Here is a 19,067-nt window from a genome sequence, read left to right as displayed (position 1 = left end):
AGTGGAAACTGCCCTGTGAGCGTATTCACAGGGATTCTTTCAGAGCGGGCACCAGGCACAGGGTATTCTGGACATGCTGTCCTCAGCCTGACAGAGTTAACTTGCACACGTTCACAGAGAGCAGACCAGGTACCTCTCTATCAAGAGGGATTCACTTACAAGCAGGAGATTTATGCAGGGCTGGAAGACGGGACATCGAATACCATCCTCTTCTGGCCAAAGAGAGGGGCCAGTATTTACAGGGACAAAATCTGCGTGTGGTGGATGTGGGAGACCAACCCCCCTGTCCCACGGGAAGGCCTCTGCCTCCTCCTCGCACCCCACACCGCCCGGTGCTGTCCCCCGGGCTCTGCCCGGAGGGGCGGGCGGGAGGCGATGGCCCCTGAGGAGACCCGCGGAGGATGAAGAAGAGGAAGAAGAGGAAGAGGAGGAAGAGGAGGAAGAGAAGGAGGGGGAAGAGGAGGACGCAACGGCCACAGCGATGACGGCGCCGCTCCCGCCCCTCAGGGGGCGCTGCCAGCGCGCGCAACGGCCCCCCCCGCCCCGCTCAGGCGCAGCCACGCCCCCCGCCCTGCTCCCGCCCACTCGGCAGCGCCGCGCCGCTTTGCCCTCCCCGCCGTCTATCTCCCGCAGACAACCAATGAGAGGGAGGCAATGCCCGGCTGGCCCCGCCCACGCCCAGCCCCAAGCCATCCCTTTCCGGCGGAAGAGGCTGGTGGCGCTGTCCAAGATGGTGGCGGGAGGGTTGTGTCTGTGTGGGCTCATCAGGTACCCGGGGAGGGCTGGGGCCGTGTGGCGGAGGGGGGTCCTGGCGGCGGAGAGGGAGGGGAGAAGGAGCCCCTGCGCCTCCATGGCCCCCTGCCAAATCGCGCCCGCGCTCCCCCATCTCGCCCCGGGCCTGCCTGGCCGTCACGCAGCAGACCCTGAGGAGAGGAGGCCGCCGGGCAGGGCCAGGTGGGGCGGGTCCCTGCCCGGCTCCTTCTCGCTCTGCCGCCGGTCTCGGATGGGTCGATGCGCTTTTTCCGCTTCTTCGTCCCGAAAATGAAAGTGTTTTCTTATCTTACGTGTCAGTCGTGACGCGTGACTCGGTATGGGCAGCCCCTTTAGTGTCGAGTAAATGATGTTTATCACAACATGTAGCGTAGCGTTAGAATCCAGACTGTGGCGCCTGTGAAGATCTGTAGACTGAGAAGAGGCTTCTGTGAGAAACCTCCCGTTGCTGGGTTAGGAGAGCCATGCAGGGAGGTGGGGGTGAGTAAAGGGAATGCCCCTGTCTGAGAGCGCTTCAGAGACCTGAAAAAATGGTTTTCTAAACAGAGAAACTGCTCAAAGGTTTTCTGGACAAGTGACACAGCTCTTCAAATCTCCAGGGAATGGAAAACGCAGGTTCTGGGTCACTTGCACTGCAGCCTGGCCCTGAGTAACAGTACACCAAAGCAGTTCACGCTAAGGCAGGCCAAACAGGAGCTTGGACTGAAGAAAACTCTTACTTTGCTAGTTGTGTTTTGCCAGATCGTGAAGGACGTGCAACTGTTATAGTGTGTATAGCACATGGAGATAGGTATAGATATATGGCATGAATAAACAATACTAAATGATTGAGAGGTAACAGTAGACAAAAAAATCTTCAGCTAAACAAGTGTAGAATAGTATTTTTTTCCCCAGTAATTGGTGAAATGGTACGCATTGATAATTTCGGAGAAGAACTCAAGAAATTGTTGAACTCCCTGTATCTCTACCTAAAAGCCCTTCTCTCTCAATTTCATATGTAGTAGTTCTTTAAAGCAATTTTATTTTTTAAAATCTCCGGCTTGTTTCAGATTGCTGTGCTCATTGTTAATCCCTGCATTATTTCTAAGTGGAATTTTGTGTGTCTGCCTGGTGGTACTACTGTGGGGAATACGGCTCTGGCTACAACAAAGGAAAAAAAAGTTGACCTCAGCAGGAAAAGATGGGAAGCGGCCGTTGCTGGTTGCCTTTTTTCACCCATATTGCAATGCAGGTGGTGGAGGAGAGAGAGTCTTGTGGTGTGCCATAAGAACGCTCCAGAAAAAGTAAGTGTATGTTTATCAAATACCGTATTTCATTCTTAGCTACTGATGATATTATTTATGTACATTTTTGCATTTTACATATTTAAATAGGTGTCGTTAATTTACCGGGCCTACATTTTTTTTACATCTGAGTTTCACCTGGTTGCACCATTCCACTTCATCCCTTTACCCAGATTTAACTTCCCCGCTGTGGCGTCTTTCACTTCTTTCTGTCCTTGGGAGAACCCCTCCTCTCTCATGAGTTTTCCAGTGCTGGTATGGAACTTTGTTATGGGCATAACTCATCAGAAGATAACTGATAATCTTGATACTTTCCTCTTGGTGCAAGAGGCAAAACGAGTTAATGTCTAAAATGGATTTAACATTGGCACATCCACTGGCTTGCACAATCTTCTGCATTTTCCTCATGCTATGCGCTAGACAGACATCTAATGCAGGGCAAGGCGTTCTTAAGTCTTTAGAATAATACTGAGCTCCTTTTATGCTTTACTCAAAAAAAAATAATTCCCCAAGTCTTCAGCCATGTGTTTTTCTGCAGATCAGAAAAAACTGTGGAAGTATAAGGAAAAGTGTAATTTAGTCAAAATCATTTCAGAGCTAGGCCAGATATTTGTTTTCACATGCTTTTTGAGTCATTTTGAATGGATAATATTTTAGTTTCATGTTACAAAATTTGAAGAGAAGAATGTATGAAATTCTTTTTCTTTACTCTTGCAGGTACAGAAATGTAACGTGTGTTGTTTACACTGGTGATAGAGATGCCACTGGAGAAGAAATAGTGGAAGGCGCTTTCAGAAGATTCAATATTAAATTAACTCATCCTGTGAAGTTCGTGTTTTTAGAAAAACGCTACCTTGTGGAAGCTTCTCTTTACCCTCACTTCACTTTGCTGGGACAAAGTTTAGGATCAGTGTTTCTCGGCTGGGAAGCTCTTCTAAAGTGTGTTCCCGATATTTATATTGACTCCATGGGTTATGCCTTCACGCTTCCCCTCTTTAAATATTTAGGAGGTTGTCGCATTGGATGCTACGTCCATTATCCCACTATCAGCACTGATATGCTTTCTGTCGTTAGGAATCAGGACACCAGGTTTAACAATGCAGCCTTCATTACAAACAACCCTCTGTTCAGCAAATTTAAACTTGTCTACTACTACTTCTTTGCTTTCATGTATGGATTGGTTGGTTCCTGCAGTGACGTGATTATGGTTAATTCTTCTTGGACGCTAAATCACATCCTTTCCCTCTGGAGAGCTGGGGCTTGCACTAGCGTTGTGTATCCACCGTGTGATGTTCAGACCTTCCTGGATATTCCACTGGAAGAGGAAAAGAGCACCGCTGAACACTGCATTGTTTCTGTCAGCCAGTTCAGGCCTGAAAAAGATCATCCTTTGCAAATCAGAGCCTTTGCTAAATTGCTGAAAGAGAAGAGACTGGGGCAGCAGCCATCATTGAAGCTTATCTTAATTGGCGGCTGTCGTAACCAGCAAGATGAAGAGCGTGTAAATAATCTTAAACGTCTTTGTGAAGAGCTGGCAGTTAGTAGCAACGTGATGTTCAGAATAAACGTTCCCTTTGAGGAGCTGAAGAGACACCTGGCTGAGGCCACCATTGGCCTGCATACGATGTGGAATGAGCACTTCGGGATCGGTCAGTATCTTTCCTCAGAGTTCAGCCATTTGTCCCAGATGGGGACATGGTTGGGGAGGGCTTCAGTTTGTGATTAAGACTCCTCAGTGTAGGTGTCTAAGCACAGAGGTCTGTATGCCAAGCAGGTGTCAAACTCCTGTTCTCCTCAGAGGTGATCTAGCTGAGGTAGAGCCTACAGAACCAATTCAGATGACTAACCACTAGGTGCTACTGTAGTGCAAACTGAAGCACTGTAGACTGTTAATTACGGGCATCCCCACGTCACCTAAAGAGCTAGCTAGTCCCATCTGTGCTGCCCAAGATGCCCTGCCTGACCTCCAGCTATCACTCTGTAAGCTCATGCATCACCCTGAGTTCCTGTGTTAGGTTTGCCAGCCTTACACAGGTGCCTTCCGTACCCAACGGTGCATTGAAAGGCAGCAGGTACTTCTCTTTAAGCACCTTAGATTGTGCCCTGTTGGCTCCACTGACTGCAGGGGGAGCTTAGACACAGTTCCTGTGTAGACATCTGTGTGTAGAGATCTGGATTGTGTTTCACTTGCCTCAGCGGCCATTTGAAATGTCTAGTATATGCCGTGGGGCTCTAGCTGCTGTTTCAGAGGTGAGTCTCCCACAGATCCTGTCTCTTTATTTGTAAGCCCCATGTAGATGCCACCAGGTACCCTTGTTCATTTCACTACACTAGGCACCTGTGCTAAGGCAATTAAGTCAAGTCCTTAAATCAGTTGCCATAGCACAGAGCAGAATGCTGAAGAGGAGCTGGGGCTTGGTTTGCAACGTGCTGTCATACAGAACGAAGGTATTGGCCTCGGTTTATTGGCATTAGCTGAGTCCTGATCTTGAAAGGGAATGTGAGATTGGTCATCTACCATAAATCTACACCAGGGTAAGTTAGCAGCCAGACAGAGGGATGCTGTGCTTGGCTATAATATGACTAAATTGCAATTAATGTCATCAGACTTTATTAGAATACAAGTCAAGTAAGTATCAGGAGTATTAGTTATAGTCTATAGGAACTTCGTACAAAAAAAATTTACTCAAAGTGTCTCCCAGAAGCAACTGCCACAAAATGGAAATAAGTTTCTCATATTATTCCTCCTGCCAAAACAGTTTGTTTAAGTAAATTAAAAAAAAAACAAAAAAACAAAAAAACCCAAACAAACAAACAAAAAAAAAACCAAAACCAACATACAATCATACTGGGATTTTGAATTTCAGCATGATTTCACCTTCATCTCCAGTGTTTTTTTACCTGTAAAAAACACGTTCCAAAACAGTGGAGCATTATTTATAGTTGGCAATTTTTGAGCTAGGGAACTTTTTAAAAGTCAAATCAGAACTGAGAAGAATCAGGAACTAAAAGTGATTTCTGATGTCTGTTCTGGAACCATGGAGGAGAATTGAAGCTGATGGATACATTATATGCTATTCCTATCCCACTGCTTTTGTCTGTGGAAATCTCACTATCATATTCTCATTTCATCAAAACTTCTTCCATGAAAAACACATATGTAGCGATAACAACTTTTACATGTCTGTCTTGCTGAGTTGTCAAAAGCTATAAAGATTTGTTGATCTGCAAAGTACTGAACTTCTGAATATCATCTGATTGAAATGTGTATAGTCAGCTTTTCTGTCAGCATCTTTCTAAGTGTTAAAATTCTTCAGTGTGAATGAGAAAATGAATAGTTATGTTCAGCTCTAATTTTTAATTATTATTTGCAGCTGCCACCATACCATAAAACCAGTGTTGCAGTGTTCTGTCACAGAGAAGAACAGAACTATGCAGTGCTCTGTCACAGTGCTACCTTCCATGTTTATCTTTACATTTGTTTCAGTATCTAGCCTTTTTTTTTTTGCTGAAAATACTGGCAATATAATCTATCTCATGTGAATCAAATATGTTACAAGAACCACAACTTAACCAATTATATCTGATTTCTAATTTCAATTTTATGTGTCTAGGAGAAACTGAAGAACCGAAAAAATTAAATTTGTTTTTCTTATGAGACCATTTACTCTGTATTTTTCAAACTTATCTAGAAGACCAGTCTCTAGTAACTTACAATTCTGGGTGAACTTTACTGCAGTTTTAACTTTCCAGTGCCTTATCGAATGCCAAAGTCGCTGATGTGCATATCCATGTTTTATATCTTTTACAGGAGTAGTTGAATGTATGGCAGCTGGCACAGTTATCCTGGCTCATAATTCTGGAGGCCCCAAATTAGATATTGTGGTACCATATGAAGGACATATTACAGGCTTCCTAGCAGAAAACGAGGACAGTTATGCTGAGACGATGGCTTATATCCTCTCTTTGTCTCCTGACAAAAGGTTAGAGATCAGAGAAAACGCTCGTCGCTCTGTGCACAGGTTTTCTGACCAGCATTTTGAAGAGACATTCCTCTTATCTGTGGAGCCATTATTTAAATAAATGTATATGAATAAAATTAAGTTTTTATATTTGACTGTGTGTCACCTGTAAATATATCTAATATATGATCCCTTGGTCCCATTAAATAAAGAGATTTTTTTTTCTTTCTGTCAGAGTACCTGTAGTTTGTGTACGAGATTTTTTTACTGGGAAAGAAATGTTCCTAAAAATTTTCTGTGTTGACTACATGACAGTGCGCTGCAAAACCCTCTGGATTCACAGAACCATCATCTTTCTTTGGTAAAAGAACTGCATCTAGAAGTTCTTTTATTTATTGAATACTTTTAGTCTCCACCCATTTCATGACTCTTCACTCACAGTCACACTTTTTAAAGTCAACATTTTTGTTTGATTGATAGCTTTTGTATCCAGAGGAATTTTTTTCCAGCATCTGTAGCACATTTTCAATTTGCTGTCCCCCAGTCTGTGGCAAAATTCTATTATGAGGGATTTTAATTGTGGTTCTCGAGATTTCATTACCTACAGTGATTCCTTTAGGTTAATCATATTGTGGTTTTGCTAGCTTGCTTTTTAATAAGTGTAATAATTGCACTTGTCTATGATCCTTGTATTAGCTATTTCCTTGTGCCCTTTCACAGTATGACAACTTAGTGGTATTTTTCCAACTCTATTCTACTGAAAGTTTTTCTGTTCCTAGGGAACAGAAGGGTCTAGATTAGAGGGCAGAATTAAATGCTACACAAACATGAACATTAAAGCCCTAAACTACTGCTTATTGTAAAACAGAACATTGTGAACAAAATGTTCAAAAATTGGACATCTGTTTTTGTATGAAAAATGGAAAAACATATAGTCCTTTTTTTGAGCCATCAAAGCAGTATTTTATATTTTAGCAAACTAAAAGTACAAAAAGCTACTGAAATCAGACTTTAGAACATGATTTTCCCTCTAAGCTTCACCTGGACTATGTGAAATTTTGTACATGAAGAACTAACTGTTCCATATTTTATTAGGAATTGGGGAACACACAACTCTCACGGTGCTAATAAACCCTTTTACATTACTATATAAAACTGCTGAGCAGTTGGTGATACTACGTAGGGTCAGTACTGTGTAAATGAAACTACGGATTATAAAGCAGTATTGGCAGTACATACTGATTAGGAAAAGCTGGAAGAGCTTCTTAGAACAAGGAGTTGATTGAGCTAGGGCAATACAATACACTAAGAGACTTTCTTACGTGATACAAAAATGGTTAATGGGAGTACGTAATTGGAAATTTGCTGAAGCAAGTGTTGTCACAGAAGTCCCAGCTAGTTCAGAATAATAAAGACGAATGTGCATTTCCGTCTGGATGAGGATTTTTCAACATGTCTGAAAACTAGCCTGATTTTTTTCCTTTTAAACAAAATAGTAACAGGCTTCTATTAATTTTAATTGAGCGTTTAGCACTGTTGATTTACTTGGCATTTAATGTCAGCTATCCTTAAATTTTGTTACTGATGTGGCTGAAACTTCAAGCAAATTAAAGTTTTGAAAGAGTAACTGTGCTGGTGTTCTAGGTAGCTCTTGCCTCCTGCTTGCCTTTTTCATTATGTGGGTCAACACTAAATGACCCATGGTTATTTTCTAAATCATCACCAGATTTTGCAAGTAGTTTGTGAGGTAAACTCATCTTTTCTTCATCTGTTTGACCTTTATTTATTGAAAGGGTGGGAGACTCCAGGGTTCTCTCTGCTGGAGAAGTTACCACTTTTTCCAGAGATGCCTCCAGCTCATGTCTGAGTTCGTCTTCAGAATCTTCAAAATTTCTGTAAAGTAAAACAAGATAATTATATTAATTAAATATAGATTTGTTACAAGCCTTTCTCCTGTCAAGGTCTTTGAGATTTTTTGAAAACACTTTATAAAGAATGCACAAGCAACAAACATAATGCAAACTGTTTCTTCTTTCTCCGTGAAATTGTTCACCTGTATTTAGAAGGTAAAAGAACAGGAGCTGCAAAGCCATGTTAATACTTCTGCATAACATTTTTAATGACAGCATTGGCATGTGACATATTAAATTACAGAATTAAAAGTTGAATTAGCAAGCTCTGTGAAACAAGTAAGTTTCCTTCATTTATGAATTTAAAAGAACAGAAGAAAAGCTTTAGGCAATGTAACCTGCCATTTCATGAGAATTGTTCAGTCGTATGGATGTTTCTTCCGATGTGCTTGACTTACGTGTCTTCGTCATCTGATCTTGGCTCAAGTCTGCCTTCATCAACAGCAACAGCAGTGTATGTTTCTGAATCATCTTCCTTGTTTTCTTTTGGAGGCAACATAGTTAATCTCCCTTCTGGAAAGGAAGAGAAACGTTCCTTTATTTGTATATTAGCTAACTATAGAAGTGTATGTGAAGTTTACTATTTGGATGTAGCTATGGTTACCTAAAAATGCTCGCTTTTGAAGACTGAAGAGCAACCCTAACCTGACGGTGGGAGAACAATGCTAAGAGTTGTTGTTTTAGTAAAAAGACTAAATTCTGCATGTGATCCAACAGAAATCTGTCAGTTTGGGTAACACTGTGCTCCACAATGTCAGCTTGAGTAGCAGGGCAGAACTGGGTACTGAGAGAGTGACGTATTTTAATGATTGTAACAGCTAAAAGCAACAGCAATTAGAATACCTGTGTTACTTATTCTTCCTTTAGTTCTATGAACTGCTGACGTTAGGGAAAAGTGGTTTGAATTTCATTTTGGTTTTTGTTTTTTTTTAATGCGTGAGCAATAAAGCTAGTCTTTGGAGAGGAATTTAGCTGGTACATTTAGCTGATTTAGCCTTCAGGATGGGGCAGTTTTAAAAGAGCTTGTTACACTGTGAGAAAACATGTATGTGAGGTATAATTAGCAGGAGAGCGCTGACTGCACAGCTGCAAATGAAAGATAGGTCTCACGATCCATTACAATTGTTGAAACTTGGCATGTACAATTTAGCTAGCTTAGAAGTCCTGCCATCCAATTACACATTCAGTAAATAGGCAATTGTGAAAAAAAATCTCACAACGTCTGGTTACATTTAGAGCATCTTTCTGTGGAAAATACTCCGGCTTTTTAGCTAACAGCTTTGATACAAAGTAAATGTCATTTACAAAACAGTGTCTTGCTTTAGGAAAGTGCACTGCTGTATGAGTCTGAATCGATTTCAGCTGTATCAGCACAGACCGTGTTGTAACTGTAGTTTAAGCTATCGTGTACTACCATTTACAGTTGTTCTACAGAAACACATGAATTTCTATAAATGCTTTTTACAGGGTTCTTCAATCTCAGCAGCTGCAGGGGTTAGATCCAGGTTTGTGGTACCTGCCAACTTGCTGGCAGTAGTAGGTTACCTCTGTCTACCCAAACAAATGAAAGAATCGCATATGAAAATAATAGCCAGTTAAGTAGGGCTTGCCCTTTTCCCAGCTAATGAAAACGTCACTGTCCTGAAAGAGGCCTTCCACTGCCACAGGACAGAGCAGTGGCTGCGGGGACAGGCTGCCCGTGTTTTTCTAGTTTGCCAACTGCTTCAAAAGGTTGGCTCTCACCACAGACCCTCTGACGATGGCAGAAGAAATAATAAAGAAAAACTTGCAGAAGTTTTTCTTCAACAAACCTACCTATTTCTTCTTCAAGACAGATTAAGGAATCACTAGACAGCTCTGCTTTTGCTAAGATGTTCAGGAGTGTCCCTGGTGGTGTTTGTTTCCACCGCTTCCTGTTTTCCGGGATGTCTTCAGGCAGAATAGCATGGTCAGCTGAAGAACAGCAAGGTTCTCAGGTCACTAAAGCATGACCGTAGCTTGCCACTGTCTTTTGTCAGATTCAGACTTTCTAGTCTTGACATCAATTTCTTCTTTTGGGTAATGCTGGAACCCTTTTTTCCCCCCTTTGTGGAATACTCCTGAATTTTTAAAAAGTATTTGACCTGATTGATACTGTAGAGAAAAAATAGTTTGGACTACTTGTCACTAAAAATTTCTAACACCGGTTTTAATACTCAAGTAACTGCTTATTAAGCCTGGAATAGACAGGTGCAGCTTCACTGAGCAGTCCTTACTCTCAGACTTGTTGGCTTCCTGGGGCTGCAAAAGCTTCAAAGAAGTTCCTGGTTTTTTGCACCCTATGCTCTTTCATCTAAAGCAGAATGAAAAAGTGTCATATTCTGCTTTGTCTTCCCTGACCATGCAAACTCTTCAGTTACTTCTGTGTATCTGGGGTGTTGGGAATGCTGGAATGCTGGAAGAGCTCCTTGTGTGCAGCAACCAACCACTGGAGATAGTTGGCTGCCTGGGAATGTACACACTGGTACTGTACGAACCGCAGCGACTGGCCTCTTCTGAAAAGGAGCATCTCCACAGCCACACCTGTGTGAGGTTGCACTTCTTGTGACTGTGTAGAAATACATGCGTGAGGAGTGGGAAACCAGAACTCCACCACACTCTGGGACGGTGTTGGCAACCGACTGCCCTAGTTCTCGTGTGTCATCCACTCGAAGCCTGAGAAAGTGGTGTTGATAAGTTGTGTAGACTGGTATTTTTAGCTGTTGTTACCCAGGCCACAGAGTGATTCATATAATGCAGCCCTCTTAATATGTGTGAGCAACACAACATGATTGCAATATTAGATGAAGGAGAAAATGATGACTGAATTCTATCATTTAACACCTACAATAACCTCAGTTATTATGAAGTCCTGCAATTAAAAGCCTGCCAGATCATGTGGACGTTCTGGTATGGAATTGTTTTGGCAAAGGTCTGTAAGTGGTCTGGCTGAATTTTAGGCACTATTTTCACTGAAGGACAAAACTTTCTTACCAAGTTCATTTTCAGCCATGGTAGGACATACAGATGTGACATCAGCATCAGCTAAAAAATTCAGTAGTGTCTGAGGGGCTCCACCTTGCCAATGTTTTCTGTTTTCTTTCTTATCACCTATGTCATTGGACTCTAAGGGGAAGAAAAAGGGGAAGAAAAAGGGGCTGCACTAGATGATCTCCAGAGGTCCCTTCCAACCCCTATCATTTTGTGATTCTGTGAAAAAAGGAGGCAAAGTTATTTCATTTTTTTAAGTAGATTTCAGTGGGATTATAATATTATGTGATATAAAGAGAGAGCTCATCAGATAAACTTGCTATAGCCTGGACTAACTGAATTTACCTAATTGCTATGTAATTTTCAGGATTAATACTCAGCATTGTATTTCCCCAAGAAATACCTGCTTCTTCTTCCAAAACTCTGTCCGTATGATCTTCATAAACTTCCACCAATTTCTCCTTAAGATTCTCACCATCCACAAAAGTTAAAGTCTCATTGAGTTTATCTAGTACCTGCGAAAACAATAGGTTACTCTGGAAAGAGAAAACAATGCGACGATAACTAATCACTTCTCATTTTACTGTGTTTGACAGCCATTCTCATGTATGCACAGGAAAATTGCATAACAAAAAGTGAAGCAGCAGAACTCAAAAGTCACATTGTGATTTGTGTACCAGAGGGCTGCAGGGGGCTCTGCAGAGATGTGAAACAACAGAAGGACAAAATAGTGCTTTGTAAATTAAGAATATATACACTAGAAAGAAATTATATTTTTGATGTTGCTGTTACAAATATTTTTAAAATTCTAATATACTAATAAAAATCTTAATAGGTAGCTATTACGTGTCGATCAGCCACAAATGTCATTTCAATAAATGAAATCACATCATGTTGTCTGTAGTTTCACTTGAACTTTTTCTAAATCACAGCTGGTTCATCACAGTATTATTGTTGCTTTGTGATACAATACTAGTGAAAAGAAACAGAAATGTACTAAAACAATTTACAGATCAAATTTGTCATTTGCAGAGTAACTCAATTTTGAGATGAGTTCTTCTCCTCAAGCCCAATTTAAATATCTGCACTCCTTCATCTTCTACCATGTGAAAGATTGACCCAGATATCATCCAATTTTCTTCTAAGCAATTATCCTCTTGAAGAAGGTCAGATATATGCAATACACCAACAAATCCTCAATAGGAAGCTTCATTATAACAAAGGTAGAAGATGATGGTAATGGAAACAAACCTTAGACCATGGAGCTACTGTCATGGTTTCAGATTACTAATGAAAATGCTTTGACTGTAACTACAACATACCTCTGCTTCTCGAATACTGTCTTCCTCAGGAACACATACATCTAAATTAATTTCAAACTTTACTCCTCCCTAAAGGAAATTCACACACTTCATTAATTTATTTTATTAAATAAAAACATTTAATTAAATGTACACAGTTTGTATGGAACTAAAAACTTGAAAATTACTCTCCTATTGAAAATAACTTTTATTTAACAATATTATTCTTCTATTTAACAAGATCAAAGTTGAAGATATTGGAAAAAAGCAGACTTCTCTAAATATAGTTTATGGATATTTTCAAATGATTGCATCCACTTTGATTTTAAGTAAAGGTGTCTTTGATAGTCATTTAATTCAAATCCTTGCAATACACAGAATTGGTTCTTACAGCTGGTTCTCAAACAGTGTTAAAATTTGAACACTGTACTGCTTCTGTGCAATATTTCACAAAAGACCTTTAGTCCCCTTCACAACGATCTTATGGTCAGAAACCTTTCTGATATCTTATGTGCATTTCCATTCAATTCCCATCCCCTTCTACAATGTAAAAGGCACTATAGAAAATAATGTTTTATGACAAAATGTTAAAAAATTAGCAGCCTGACTTGACTTCACTTAAACTTTGAGTAAACTTGAGTTTGCATATAGTACTAATACAATTTAATATAAAGATGAGTAGGTAGGGATTGATTACTATCTGGGAATATCTAAAGAAAGTCCCCCTCAAACGATCAGTAAAGCTCATTTATTTTCTTAGTAATTCTATCTTCTCATATAAACTTTTAACATACAGTAGACCAGCATTCTTAATTTACTCTCATATAACTTGATTTCCAGAGCTACTGTGACAACACAATAATTTGAAATATACAAGAAAATGGAAAAAAAATACAACAATAACGATAGATACCTTTGCGTTATGTTTCTTTTCTAAGATTTTTTGGTCTGGACTATTCTGGAGTCTGACTTGTTTAAAGTTTTCTTCCATGTCCTGGAAGGAGAAAAAACCACCAACTTTAAAATACACTGTTTGGAACCAGAATATGTGTATAACCTGTAAAAAAAGACTTGTTAAGGTAGTAAATGTAGTCGTCATTTCCTTGTAAATATATCTGTAAGAATATTCCATTTGTTGCTTTATTTACACTCTAATACTGAAAGACATAAGAATTCTGGCTTATCTGGCAAAAAGAAAAACAGAAAACCTTGCATAAAGCACAAACCTCTGATTTTTCAAAACCCTATGTTTGGAGCATATAGTACTGTGTCAAGAAATACATCCTTTTTTTTTATGATCATTAGCAAGAGGAATCAGTCTGATTTCATCTGGAAAACTTTGGAAGTGATGAAAATCAAAATTATAATGGAAACCTATGCCTGTAGAATGTATAGCCACGTTTCTTAGTATCTTGTTTTCTGGTAACACCTAAAAATATTTAATTACTCCTTTTCATATTCCTATGTCCAATGTTAGAACCTGTCAGACAAAAGCAAAGTAAATAATTGTATGCAGCTCCTTCAGTGATCTGCTGCAATCAGAACACATCCTCAACCCCAGGTAAAACCGTAACAATTCACAGATTTTACTTTTTTAAAATATCTATGCAGTTTCTCCAGTTGATGGAGTGCCCATGAGCTAAGGTGACAGCAAGCAGGTGCAAAATCTAGTGTTTCTTTTTCGTTATCATGCATTTCGCATTAAGTCGCTGGGAATGTAATTTCTGTCCTATTGTCGCTCTGGCTGCCTACAACCTACTTTATCCCATCAAGTGATGGGTGACTTCTTTTAAGTCAAAGCCAGATCCAGGATCCATGAAAATCACTGAAGAGAATCCTACTAATATTGGCAATTTTGGCCCAGGTTCCAGCTGCAATAGGGGTCTGTCACCAGTTTATGTGGAAGTCTGTCCCTCGCTACAGTGCAGGAAGTCCTACACCACATGAGGCAAATCCTGACTGAAGAATCCTAGTAGCTAGATCAGGGCTGTTTTCCCTTCAGAATAGACTGGGAATTTCCACACTGAGATTAATTTTCATAAATTGAGGCTTTCATTCATTTCACTTGAAGAAAAGTGGACCTCTTGCTGCAGAACTCCATGTGGTCTGGAAACCTCATCTGGTGTTCACAATACCAATATTGCAAAGTAAAAGCGGAACAATTCTGAAACTCTTTTCCAGCAGCTGCTTTGGTAGTATTTAATGAGAAAAAGTGGAGGAGTACCGTAGCTGGAATGCTTTGGCTCTGGCTCTTCCTCCCACTTCTTTCAAATTACTGTTTAAGTAAGGACTCCACATAAAAATGGGTTCTAACTTCCCATACAGTGCTACTCTGGGCTGTCATGAATTGCTGTATCTTCTGCACAGAATTTTCATAAAGATTTGCACTGAGTGGCTTCCTCTTCACTTCACTCAGAAAGCAAGGAAAATAAACATATCACAAAAAGAAATTAAGTACATCCTTATAATTACAGATGAAAAAGAATTACTAAAACAAGTCAGGGCTCAGCCCAAGAAACTTTCCAGGCTATTCATGAAGGAAATCTAGGGAGACTTTCGCGTACGGTGCAAGCATCAGGTAAAATTTAAGCGTTACCATTTTTCAGATTTTTCACCGAGAGTGAAACAAATACCACATGGGACTTGCATAAAAAGTTCTGTTTAGACTAGGAAAAGGTACTGATACCTGAAGTGATTCTCCTCCTGTTCCAGCTGTATCTTCGATTTCAGACTGGTCCTCAGCTTTGCCTTGTCTCACAAGATAGGTTTTATCTTGTATTTTTTGATTCTCCTATGGAACATTTTTATAAAAAATTCATTTCAATTTCTAACTAAGTGTACTAGCTTAAAAAAAGAAAAAGGAAATATGACTGCATGTATGTTCAAGCTTTGTTACCTGGAGCACTCCTGCTCTAAATCTGAATTCTTTTATATTGCTCTGGTATTCCTCCCGAATTTTCTGTAATTGTTTCAGGTACTCCTATTAAAGAACAGTATGGTAGAATACATATGTATTAGAAATACATACAGAAATAACTCTAGCTAAACAAAATATTATCATAGAATCTTCATGGTTGAAAAGGACCTTTGAGATCATCGAGTCCAACCAAACAACCTACAATCTCTGCCACTAGAGCATGCCCTGAAGGGCCACATCTAGACGTTTCTTAAACACCTCTAGGGATGGTGACTCAACCACCTCCCTGGGCAGGCTGTTCCAGTGCCTGACCACTCTTTCAGTAAAGTAATTCTTCCTAATATCTAATCTAAACCTCCCCTGCCGCAACTTCAGACCATTTCCTCTGGTCCTGTCATTATTCACTTGGGAGAAGAGGCCAACACCCACCTCTCTACACCCTCCTTTCAGGTAGTTGTAGAGGGCAATGAGGTCTCCCCTCAGCCTCCTCTTCTGCAAGTTAAACATGCCAATATTCTATGGATATCAAACTGTATATATACATGAGAAAAAGGGATCAGTGTCCTTTACTGCCAATTTTAAAGATTGCTTGATACTTTCTATTAGAGGACATTTTTGAGTTATAACTCTTAACTCTTACAGACATTAAACTTTTTGACATTTTCCTGACTGTTTCATGCTAGCTTTTCTGTAGAATTATATCTGAAACAGCTAATTCCAGGAATAACCTAATGACTGTCTGAGTAACGATGCTAAGGTTGCAGTCCAAAAATAGAGGACTGGAAATACAATTCTTACGTAAAGAATACTACTGTCAAGAAGTGTAAGAAGACAGCTTTAAGCACTGTCTTAAGGAAGATATTTCATTTACCTGTTCTTTCATTTCGTTCTTTCTAGACACGTCCTGCTGATGTTTTTTGAGATGTTCTTCCTTTACTTTCTGCTGCTGTATTTGGTCATAATATGGGTCAGCAGAGGATGGTCGCAGTCCCTATGGATGTACAAGTAAATCCCAGAGCAAAGGAATTTTCATTTAGAATCCTTTAATTTGGTGCTCACTAAATTCATTCTCCTTGTTTCACGGAAAAATGCAGTAAGGGAAGTATATACTTTTGGAGGAAAAAGTTACAGTAGAATTTTACATTGCTACAGTTTTGTATTAGAAAATAGAACCTCAAGACGAGCATTATGGAGCAGATCAACAAATTCATTAGAGTAGAACTTTTTACCTGTCGGTGTTACAGTTCACTGTTAGAAAGACACCGGTTCATCTTCAGGATTTTCATTCAGTTTCTTTTACAGATTTTATTTTATGATTCAGTATTTACTTACCAGCTGTTTTTCCACTTTAATCTTGTACTGTTGGGCTTCAAATCGCCTTTGAAGATATTCTGAAGGCCTGAGAGAAGAAAGTGATGTTCATATATTACATTCTATTTCACAGACTCTGCTATCTTCTGCACAAATAATTCTTAATAGGTTCTATCACATATGACAAACAGAGCTCTCTTTGTACTACACGAATATATAATATGGATAAAATATATATAAATATGGAACAACAGTAAAATAACAAAAAGAAAACATAACCACTTCAGGCATTCCCCTTCCTATTACTTCAGTTACATTAGCCTTCTGAAGAGTGCAGCAAAGTCCTTCTCTACCTTTTATTTGAAAAATCGTATGTGAAAGCGTTAATGAAAATAAAGTTGTTTTTCCTGATCCTCAAAATGAGTGAAAATTGTCAGAACAGAGGTTGTATATTCAACAAATTTTCTATTTCCTTTCTCCTCTGTGCCTAATTCTATCAGCCTAACTTTGTATTTATGTAGTTTTGTGGTTTCTAAACATTTGCCTCTTTTTTTTTGGTATAAAATAACCAGCAGTCACTTGTAAGCTCTCTGATTTCTATTTATTTCACTTTCTACCTTCAGAATCCACTCATGCCCCAGGGAGCCAAACTGAATTGACCTTGTCCTTAAATAAGGCCCTAGAAACACAGCTCAGACAAGATGTTCTAAAGATCACGATCCTTAAGTGAAACATTCTAAACACTGCCATCATTGAATGAAAATTAATGATTCAGTCAACCTTAAAGGAAGGATCCGAAAGAAGGCAGTATTAAAAATTCCTTACCTTCCTGTCTCAAGGTTTTCAAAGCTCATCCACAGCTAAAATGGCTAATCATGGAATGGACACGCAATCTCTAAAGTAATAAAAAAGTTATACCTCTACTTTGTAAGACAAAGGCTTTGAAGTAAACAAACTGCTGGAGAAAGGGTCTTTATATCTGAAACCAAAATATAAGCTCTGCAGGAAAAAAAACCCAACATTTTCATGGCCTGCCTCCCTCTCGGTTCCCTCAAGTGCAGAACTGCTTTTGGTCTTTATATCATTCTGATCCTGGTGGGAAGGAAAAACAGTGTTTATCCTTGATATAATCAGAAAGTCTACAAAAAGCCTGTGTTTTACTTCTCACACAATAAAATGCTGATATTTGGGAGACATTTTGACAATGAAATGTCAAACATCAGGACAGTACATTCAGAAGGAACTTCTGGACAGACAGGAACTGATTTATGTTGTTGTGCAATAAACTTATGTAAAAATTATCAAAGACCAAGCAGAGAAGGAGTTATACTGAATGAGCCACGTCCAGTGTTACTTAATCAGGAAGGCTGGTAACTCAAAACATGCATAACAGTTCATCACTAATAAATAGAGTGAGAAAAGTTTACCAGTCAGATGGTGGGGGTGGAGGTGCAACTTGTCCTTTTAGTTTATAGTATTCCTCAACTCTTTGGCTGATATGAGAAAGGTCATAATGTGCATTAGCTTTCCTCCTGAAGTTGTCAAGCTTATCATAGTAATGACCATAATGGCCATGTACTCTAATACTTTCTGGCCTTTCTGCCATCTTACATCTGGAGGTCTGTGGCTGAAAATACAATAAAGGATGTTAATTTACCTGTTCTCATTTGTAAGAGTACAAGTCTGAATTACTTTCCTATCCTTCTCTCCAGTCTGAGTTGCATGGTAATATAAGCTGTCTACAGATAGTTACTGTAAATTTTCCAGATCCTTTCAGATATAACTCAGAAACTTCCTAACCTCTCAGGGTTTATGTAATCTTACCATTGTCTTTTTCTTTTCCCCTGTTCCATCAACTCCTGTCATTAAGAAGCAGCCCATATTGTTGTGCAAGTCAATCAGCATGGGGCTTTGTACTCTGTAGTGTCATTGCCCTAGAGTCACTTCACTGTTCTGAAGCCTGAAGCACTGAATTAATTCCAGGAGAGGCTCATTTTGACATGTGAGAGCAAGGGGAACCTGGGGTTTACTTTTGGGCGGTATACAAGTTGACTGCTGCTTTCAGGGGAGCATTGTGCTACTTCATTTCATCATCTCTTTGATTACGCACCTGTGGGAGCTTGCCTTTCAGTTCTGTGTGATGAAACATCCTTGTATTTCTACTTTGTGGCAAGACTGTCTTTTCCATTTCTTACAAGAACAATGGAGAGAAGGTGATCATTTAGCTGCCACTGCGTGATGTAAGTGTGGTAAGACATTCACAAACCTTTCCATGGTGGGAGACTATATGGTGTATAAGAAAAATGCTGAATTTTGCCTATTTTCTTACATAAATTAAAAAGCATCTAAGTATCCCTTTCATAGATGGTAAATACATTAACTATTCCTCCCTGCTTTACTTCTTAGAAACACTGAAAATAGGCTCATCTACGTACAGAATAGTCCAGATTACAGTAGAATACAAATTCATATCTATATAAAAAGAAAATTTTCCACTGCCCATAGGAAAGTTCCCAAGGAAGACATAACCTCAAAAAGTGTTTATCTTATCTTGTCCGTCATTGAAATAGCTTTTACAATATGGTATCCAGAAGTATGGCAAT

At 39.5% G+C, this 19,067-nt stretch overlaps 2 protein-coding genes across 3 annotated transcripts in view; one reads left to right on the top strand and one right to left on the bottom strand.

Moving 5' to 3' along the window:
* The first annotated feature begins 682 nt into the window (after positions 1–682).
* On the top strand, positions 683–6,245 carry ALG11 (ALG11 alpha-1,2-mannosyltransferase). Of its 2 annotated transcripts, none has more exons than XM_063333636.1 (4): positions 683–768; positions 1,821–2,054; positions 2,772–3,703; positions 5,866–6,245. In XM_063333636.1, exons 1-4 carry the CDS (start codon positions 731–733, stop codon positions 6,135–6,137), a joined length of 1,476 nt encoding a protein of 491 aa, XP_063189706.1. In that variant the 5' UTR covers positions 683–730; the 3' UTR covers positions 6,138–6,245. The 2 variants fall into 2 exon arrangements, with proteins under 2 accessions (XP_063189706.1, XP_063189713.1); XM_063333643.1 differs by having other exon boundaries at positions 699–768; positions 1,860–2,054.
* Positions 6,246–6,451: 206 nt separating this feature from the next.
* The window catches only part of NEK5 (NIMA related kinase 5), a 28,549-nt gene continuing 15,933 nt past the window's right edge, over positions 6,452–19,067 (bottom strand). Inside the window, exons 12-23 of the mRNA XM_063333622.1 lie at positions 17,892–18,091; positions 16,486–16,552; positions 16,025–16,144; positions 15,133–15,216; positions 14,923–15,027; positions 13,150–13,230; positions 12,258–12,326; positions 11,339–11,471; positions 10,939–11,070; positions 9,742–9,879; positions 8,325–8,439; positions 6,452–7,909 (exon numbers count right to left, since the gene is read on the bottom strand). Coding sequence (XP_063189692.1) covers positions 7,657–7,909; positions 8,325–8,439; positions 9,742–9,879; positions 10,939–11,070; positions 11,339–11,471; positions 12,258–12,326; positions 13,150–13,230; positions 14,923–15,027; positions 15,133–15,216; positions 16,025–16,144; positions 16,486–16,552; positions 17,892–18,091 — 1,497 coding nt within the window. The 3' untranslated portion in view covers positions 6,452–7,656. The remainder of the gene's footprint in view (positions 7,910–8,324; positions 8,440–9,741; positions 9,880–10,938; positions 11,071–11,338; positions 11,472–12,257; positions 12,327–13,149; positions 13,231–14,922; positions 15,028–15,132; positions 15,217–16,024; positions 16,145–16,485; positions 16,553–17,891; positions 18,092–19,067) is intronic.

This window comes from Chroicocephalus ridibundus, chromosome 1 (assembly GCF_963924245.1).
Source record: "Chroicocephalus ridibundus chromosome 1, bChrRid1.1, whole genome shotgun sequence".
In the NCBI taxonomy this organism is placed as follows: domain Eukaryota; kingdom Metazoa; phylum Chordata; class Aves; order Charadriiformes; family Laridae; genus Chroicocephalus; species Chroicocephalus ridibundus.
This window is presented reverse-complemented; position numbering and strand designations above follow the sequence as displayed.

Coding starts and splice junctions, on each gene's coding strand:
- ALG11 (XM_063333636.1), top strand. CDS start 731: ATGGTGGCGGGAGGGTTGTGTCTGTGTGGGCTCATCAG. Junction 2,055..2,771: donor ATAAGAACGCTCCAGAAAAA/GTAAGTGTATGT, acceptor TTACTCTTGCAG/GTACAGAAATGTAACGTGTG. Junction 3,704..5,865: donor GAATGAGCACTTCGGGATCG/GTCAGTATCTTT, acceptor TATCTTTTACAG/GAGTAGTTGAATGTATGGCA.